General features: G+C 41.2%; 1 protein-coding gene across 2 annotated transcripts in view; it reads left to right on the top strand.

Annotated features, from left to right (window-relative positions):
• Positions 1–7,576, top strand: part of LOC117830956 (WD repeat-containing protein 7) — a 105,617-nt gene that overhangs the window by 6,479 nt on the left and 91,562 nt on the right. Inside the window, exons 5-9 of one of the 2 annotated variants that reach the window (XM_034709331.1) lie at positions 275–449; positions 617–678; positions 993–1,112; positions 1,232–1,377; positions 1,848–1,950. In XM_034709331.1, the coding sequence (XP_034565222.1) occupies positions 275–449; positions 617–678; positions 993–1,112; positions 1,232–1,377; positions 1,848–1,950 (606 nt within the window). Of the gene's footprint in view, positions 1–274; positions 450–616; positions 694–992; positions 1,113–1,231; positions 1,378–1,847; positions 1,951–7,576 lie in introns of both variants that reach the window. The other variant, XM_034709330.1, reaches the window with a different exon arrangement.

The raw sequence follows: 7,576 nt of genomic DNA, 5'->3' as shown, positions 1-7,576 counted from the left end.
AGACTGTCATACCAGCTTGATCATCAATAAAAATGTCCTGGAAATGTCCTGGAAAATGATCTCTGGAAAAGAGTGGGAACCCTGACACACACACACACACACACACACACACACACACACACACACACACACACATACACACACACACACACACACACACACACACACACACACACACACACTCACACACTCACACACTCCTAGTTCTTAAATTAAAGCTGTTTGTCGGCTCAGTCTTGTTCACTTCCTCTCTTCTTCTTCTGTGGTTCTCCAGTTCTATCAATTCACCATCGGCACTGAGAGGGAGGGACGTCTGCTCTGTAACGGCCATTACCCAGAAATCCTTGTGGTGGACGCTACCAGCCTGGAGGTCCTATACTCTTTGGTGTCCAAGATCTCTCCCGACTGGATCAGCTCCATGAGCATCATCCGGTCCCACAGGACGCAAGGTAAGGGACGCGGACAGAGTTGTCGCATCAGATGGATGCTTAAAGAAGCTTATTTTAATATGTAAAGATGCAAAATGTGTTGAATCTACATGCACCAATGACTTGAGGTTAACAGACAAAGGTTTGTTTGATTACCGATGAGCCTCTAACTCTCTGTCTCTGAACAGAGGACACAGTGGTGGCGGTGTCAGTGACGGGGATCTTAAAGGTCTGGATCATCACAGCTGAGGTCAGCAAGATGCAGGTACACATGGCGTACAGATGTTTGTTCATATTCATATCCATCAGTCTTATGTCTGAGTTGTGCACACTTATTCATCCTTGTTCCTTATTTCCTGGAGTCTTGACTTCATGCACACAAAGCTAAAGCTCCACCTGGTGTTCAATGCTAGTATGACACACAGAATATACACAACATGTTTTTGTGCTGTCTCAAGCAGGGATGAAACTAAACACACTCTTTGGCTCCAGCGATCATCCTCAGACCTTGATGTGTGTAACAGCTCAGGCTCAGTTTTTGTCTGTGTGTGTTTTTGTGCTCAGGACCTGGACCCTGTGTTTGAAGAAGAGTCCAAACCCATCTACTGTCAGGGCTGTCAGAGTGTCTCCTTCTGCACCTTCACTCAAAGCAGCCTGCTGGTTGTCTGCTCAAAGTACTGGAGGGTAAGTTGAACCTTCATGTCCACCAATCGCTACAACACAAAGTACTGAAGCAGAATGATGCATGGACCTGAAGCTGAGGCTATGATAACAGACGTGTGTGTCTCTCTCTCTCTCACCAGGTGTTCGATGCAGGCGACTACTCGCTGCTCTGCTCCGTGCCCAATGAGAACGACCAGGCCTGGACCGGGGGAGAGTTTATCGCTGCAGATAAAGTCATCATCTGGACCGAAGACGGCTGCAGTCACATCTACAAGCTACCTGCCAGGTAGATCTGCTCCTCCTACAGCACGCACATTACTGCTCAGTGTCATACGATGATGTGAACACTAGGGATGCGCAAGAAATTGTAATTTCATCGTCATTCTAAAATGAGAATTTGTAATAAACACATGCAGAAGTCTGATTAAATGGTGCTAAGGTTGTGACAGAAAAAGAACAGTATTTGGATTTATGTTGGATTCAGGAGAGGCATGTTACAAACAATATTATTATATATCTATTAATGCTTGTTTGTTTATTGCACATCAAATCGTTATCACCATATTGAACAATGTTATTGCACGTACCATCATTTTCTCATATCGCGCATGCTCAGGCTCACTCATGCTGACTCTCAGTCTTGGAAGCGTCCCTGCAGGGTTGAGTTTTTTGACTCTGTATGAAATTTGTTGCACAAACACAGTAAATGAAGACTCACTGTATGAATGTGTGATTGTGTGTGTGTGTGTTCCTCAGCTGTTCACCCGCAAGTGAACATTTCCGCAGTGACGTTGGGAAAACCAAAGAAGGCTCGATCCCTCCGCTGATCTACCGCGTCTCCGGCTTCTCGGACAAACAGGTCAGTCCTTGGTGCTTCACTCTCTTCTCGTTGTTACTTCACTTCCAACACATGACTTATTTTTCTTGATCCGTCAAAAACTGAACAGAAACGGTGACACTTTCATCAAAAATATGTGCCTCAGGAATTTTATGAGATTGTCACACACGCTTTGATTATATTTGACAGCCTAGAGGAATATCTACTGCAGACCAGGGGTGTGTCCAGAGGGGCGGCCAGGGGTGATTAACCACCCCCAAATCTGAAACTATGAGTCATTATTTACCTTTTCAGAAGTAAACTTGTATTAAAATCAACTATCTGGGCTGTACTTTAACAGTCTGCTTGTAGCTTTCTGTATATTTAAACATAGTGGAAAAATACTTTGCATGTGTTTTTTAAGTCAGGTGTGTAAGGGAGGAATCCATCAAAAATCGCAAGCGAACTTGTGCACACCGTCTAACTGTCAACTTCAAACACAAACAGATCTGTTAACGAGGTTTGAGTACCGAGAACTTTAAGCTGTGACTTTAGATCAGTGTCTTTTTTCCTGTTCTTCAAGATTCATGCTTTGATGATTTTGCTACACTGTTGTATTTAAAGTTAAAGAATTATACACAGACATTTAACATATATATGATATAAGTAGATATGATTAATGGAGACAGAAAGGGTAAATAAATTACTTAAATTCATGTGGAAGTGCACACATCCTTCATGCTACCCCTGTTTTAATCAGTTCCCCCGGTTAGGACACCACAGTCGAAAACTCTGAGCACGCCCCTGCTGTGTGCTCCAGAAAACCAATCATAACGTTGTTTATTTGTGGCTGTGTTCGTCAGTTCTTTATCTTCTTTCTTTCTGCCTCATGTCAAACTGTTTAAACCCTTGTTCTCCTCATAAACAGAGATGTTGTAGCAGATGGTAGCTGTTTACTGTGTGTCTTCTCCAGTCCCCCTTATCTAACCTGTGAAAGACGGGATCTGAGTAAAGTGAAGGGAAATGCATCAACCAGACTAACATGATGAATATCACGATTGACTAACAAAGAAAAAACACAATTCTGGGAATTCCATTCATGTTTGGAATAAGGCTAATTACGGTGAAACTGCGATTATAATCTTATCTTTTATTTCAGATTTTAATGATAACAAAGAACTCAACCAACATAATTTATTTTCCTCTAAAATGTCAAATTATCTGAACCTTTTCGGCCTCTAATCTGACGTGAATGCTCGGCCTAATCCGTGTGTGCGATCCTGTCCCGTTAGCTTCTTATGTTCTGTGTAGTTCTGATTTCATTTCTTCCTTCAGTGCGTTGTTTTCAGTGCATTTATAATTTATTGTCTTAAATGTATTTATTTGTTGTCTGTGCCTTTTGTTATGTTGCTGTTCCTTCTGTTGTCCTCTGCTCCCCCCCTCCCTCCCTCCCTTGACCTCCTCACTTCTCTCAGAAGGATGGAGAAGGAGGTGAGGAGGAGGAGGAGGAGGTGGGGGTTGTGGAGGTGATGTGCCTCCCTGCCAGCGGCTGCAACTGGGAGCTCTACACCCCAGAGCCGCTATACCGACACCGGCCTCTAGAGGCGCCAGTAAGCCCCAGAAATGTGCACTGGAAAAAGAAAGGCAGGAAGAAGGAGGCTCAACTTCTGAGCTGAGCTGCAACAGATACAAATGGACTAAATTACAGACATTTTACTAAACATCAAGCTCTGTTTAGTCAAAATGAACTCTTTAAAAAAAAACACATTACAAACTCCTACTGTTCTGCTCGTCTAAGACAAAATACAGCTGAATGGTTGGAGTGGGCAAACAAAATGATCGATTTGCCATTTTGTTCGCCTCAGATATCAAAACATACTTTTATTTTTGCAGATTCTTATGTTGGTTTTTATTCTTCATACCTTGAGTTAATCTGAAATTAGATAACATTTTTTCACTTTATGGCATGGATTACATTATTGCCTTAAAGTTTTTTTTGATTGCAAAAATATAAATAAGTAAGTTAAAAATAATTATTTTAAAATTATATCTTATAAAATGTGGATTTGATTGGCTATATTTCTGCTCAAAGGTTTGATATGCCAGTATTCTGGACAAATGAGGGAAAAGAAACAGTGGTATGGTCCTTTTCCAAGAATTTTTTTTGTATGTTTTGATACTTGGGTTGTGTTTTTGATGGTGTTGAGTTTCAAAATTCACTTTTAAGTAGCCGATTGTTTTAATTTCTAAGTTTACAGACAATCTGTTGTTTTGAAAGTTCTGACTTTGCAGCTCAGTCAGAAACAATGACCCGAGAGGAGAGGAGCAAATGTGAGAACGGTGGTCAAAAAAAAAAAAAGGACCTCCTCAAGTCCACTCAGTGGCTCACTTTCATTCAGCCCCTAAAAAACCAAACAAACAAAAAAACAAAATAGGGATAAGTTGCCTTATAATTTCTAGTTTCATCCTTTCAGAACTTCCATGAAACTTTGTCCATTCAGAAACAATAATAATGTTTGATTTCAGAATCAGAGCATCTAGTTTGTCTAAATGTAGAACTCAATATCAGCTGAAAGGGCTCTGGAGAATGATGCTAATTATTATTTACCTAATTGAGCTGAGAATAAACGTTTGAACATTTTGAGGACACTCCAATACGATAAATATATCCTAAATCTTTGTTCTGTATGAATCAGTTGTTTTGAGGGAACTTGACCTGCTATTGATTTAAAATCAGAAGCATAACAAAGCATGGATGGAAATTATGTTAAAATTTCAAACTCTATTAATATTAGCAATATAAATGATAAGAACTTTTAATAATATTGCCATTGCTATGTCCCTCTATCATACTTTATTGTTGTAAATATGTTAAAAACTACCAACTGTAATTAAAAAAACAGACAAATAGATCAGATTACGGTTGGACTAGTTTAAAGTAACTTTACCTTCAAAAGTGTTTTATTCTACAGGGGTCAGGTTTATTGTGAAGGTGCTGGTTTAGAAGTGTGAGCTGCTCAGTCGACGATCCTAAAAGTGACCTGCCAGTCCCGTTTGCTCCTCAGTTTCCTTCCTGCCTGACTGAGAGACTGAACTCATTCTGGTTCACTTTCCTCATGCTCTCCTCCCACTAAAACAAAACCCCTCTTCCAAAAGCACCATCACCCTCCTCATCTGTCTTCATACTGATGAAGATGCATGCAAAGTCCCTGAGTTTATGAAGAATTAACACTAAAGGAAGCGAGAGAAATACTGGCTGCAGAAAGAAGAGTCAGTCAAAGGGATTAGAGGCCATCAGGGAAAGAAGACGTGTGTCAATCAGGATTCCCTAAGAAGTGAGTTGAGTCAATAGTTGGCTGAAGGAAGAGAGGGGAAAGAGATGTAGGAAAACTGTAGGTGATACGGAGACCAGTGGGCAAAAATAGAACTACGTTTGAGAGAGAGAGAGCAGCCATGTAGGTCCAGACAGCAGAAAGAAAACGGTGGCAGAGAGGAGATGATGGAGGAGATGGAGGATATGGAGGAGATGGAGATGGAGGAGGAAGGTGACAGCAGATGAGAGAGGGATTCATTTTTAGTATGAAGACCTACAAAAGAGAAGGAACAAGTTGGAACAGCATTTTATGGCGATCCATTTAAGTTTGTTAAGGAAATGTTCCAGTCAAGAAAAGGGACTCGAAGCTGCAAAACAAGGGCTTGATGATAGCTTAGAATAGACTTACTCGGATACAGGGAAAAAAGCTTCTTCCTGACGTACTACTGCAGGTAGAGGAAGAGCTTATGATGGATGTAAGGCCGCCTAGGTGGAAGGAAGTGGAGGCTGTACGGGTTTATTAAAATGTACCTGATTTACCCAAGGAGAAAGAGTCCACCAAGGTGGAAGGAAGTGGAGGTTGTACGGCAAGCCCAGGACCAAATGGGGTCCCCTAACTGGTTTATAAATGTGTGCCTGGTTTCCTTAGTTGTTGTAGTGATTACCAAGAACGGTGTGGATAGTTCCACAGAGAGCTTGGTGTTGGGCAGGGGAAACATCATTCCCAAGGAGAAAGAGTCCTCAGATTTAAGAAGGTTATGGACTATGTAAGAATTCCTAAGATAGCCACTTTACATTTGATTTTCCAGATTTTGGTGCTGCTATGATTTCATGAAACAAAAAACTTAAAAAATACAAAAGACAAAAACTGACATATTGATAAAATCCTTAATTTTACAACCATGTCCAGATAGTAATTCCTAACCATCAGCTCAGAGTTGAGATTCTCTCTTTGTTCTCCTGTCCTCTTGAGTGCTGTCTTTGTTTTGGAATTTACTCTCATCTTATGTGACACTGTGGTTTGGAGTGTGTGTGTGTGTGTGTGTGTGTGTGTGTGTGTGTGTATGATTAATTGTGTGTTAAACAACATTTGGTGGCACTTTGCATTCACTCTGTGATCATCCACAGTTTTCAGATGAGCTGAGCTCATCAGTTATCGCACACTACACACACCTCAGTCATCCCCCGCTTCTGTTCCTCTCGAAACATTGGAGTTGACATGACGATGGCTGCACATCTTTACCTGCCCACAGGTTCACTAACTCTCATCCTGTCCATCATTTATCACTGTGATGGACAATCACTACCCTCCACCTTCTTGAGCAGTGCTGTAGTTCCAGGAAGTAGTTCTGAATAAGAAAAGACTGGAGACCTGAGCAGGACATGAATCAATGGCTATATGTTAGATTGTGTTAAGTAGCTGCTGTAAAAATGAACTAATGTGTTATACTTTTATAGATTAAGTAGACTGTCATAGTAAGAAACGGTCTTGAATTACTTTTAACTGAAAGGTGACATATCATGCAAAATCGACTTTTTAATGGTTCTCTACCTGTAATATGTTTCCCTGGCATGTCTACAAACCCCCTGAAAATGAAAATAATCCATTCTGCCCCTGTTTTTATTTCTCCACCTTTCTGTAAATGTGTGCTGAAACAGGCCGTTTCAGATTTCCGTGTTTTTGTTACGTCACAACAATATCCGGTCTGTAACAGAGTCAGAGCTCGGAGCTTGTTCAGCCCGAGACTGTATAAAACACAACTCAACCCCTCCTCCGTTTTTCGTTACCTGCACACGTGTGCTAACAAGGAGCTTAGGAGGGAGGCTTCTAGTTGTAGGCTGTCTTAATAAACACAAAGGTCAGTTTTACTCCCCACGTCTGCAGATTTGAAGATCTAATGGATGATTTTTATTTTTCATGGAAAAGTGCTAGCGCTAGTTAGCATAGCCACATAGCTACATGTTTTTAGCTGTAGTTGTGTACCAAGACACACGTCGACATACTGACAAATAAAACTACAAGAAACACAAAATCTGTGACCAATCCTTCAGAAAGGTCCTGCTGCCTTTCTGGCAGAGGTTGGTTTTACTCCCCACGTCTGCAGATTTGAAGGTCTAGTGGATGATTTTTATTTTTCATCGAAAAGTGCTAGCCCTAGTTAGCATAGCCACAAAGCTACATGTCCGTAGCTGTGTACCAAGACACACGTCTACATACTGATAAATAAAACAACAAGAAACACTAAATCTGTGACCAATCCTTCAGAAAGGTCCTGCTGCAGGCGCCTCTACGTCAGGATCAGATTCTGGATCAGATTCAGAGGGTTGAAGTAGCGCGATCTGTAAGGAGTGTGT

Source organism: Notolabrus celidotus, chromosome 19 (genome assembly GCF_009762535.1).
Source record: "Notolabrus celidotus isolate fNotCel1 chromosome 19, fNotCel1.pri, whole genome shotgun sequence".
Classification (NCBI taxonomy): domain Eukaryota; kingdom Metazoa; phylum Chordata; class Actinopteri; order Labriformes; family Labridae; genus Notolabrus; species Notolabrus celidotus.
Note: the sequence above shows the minus strand (reverse complement) of the source record. Positions and strands in the feature narration are given on the sequence as shown.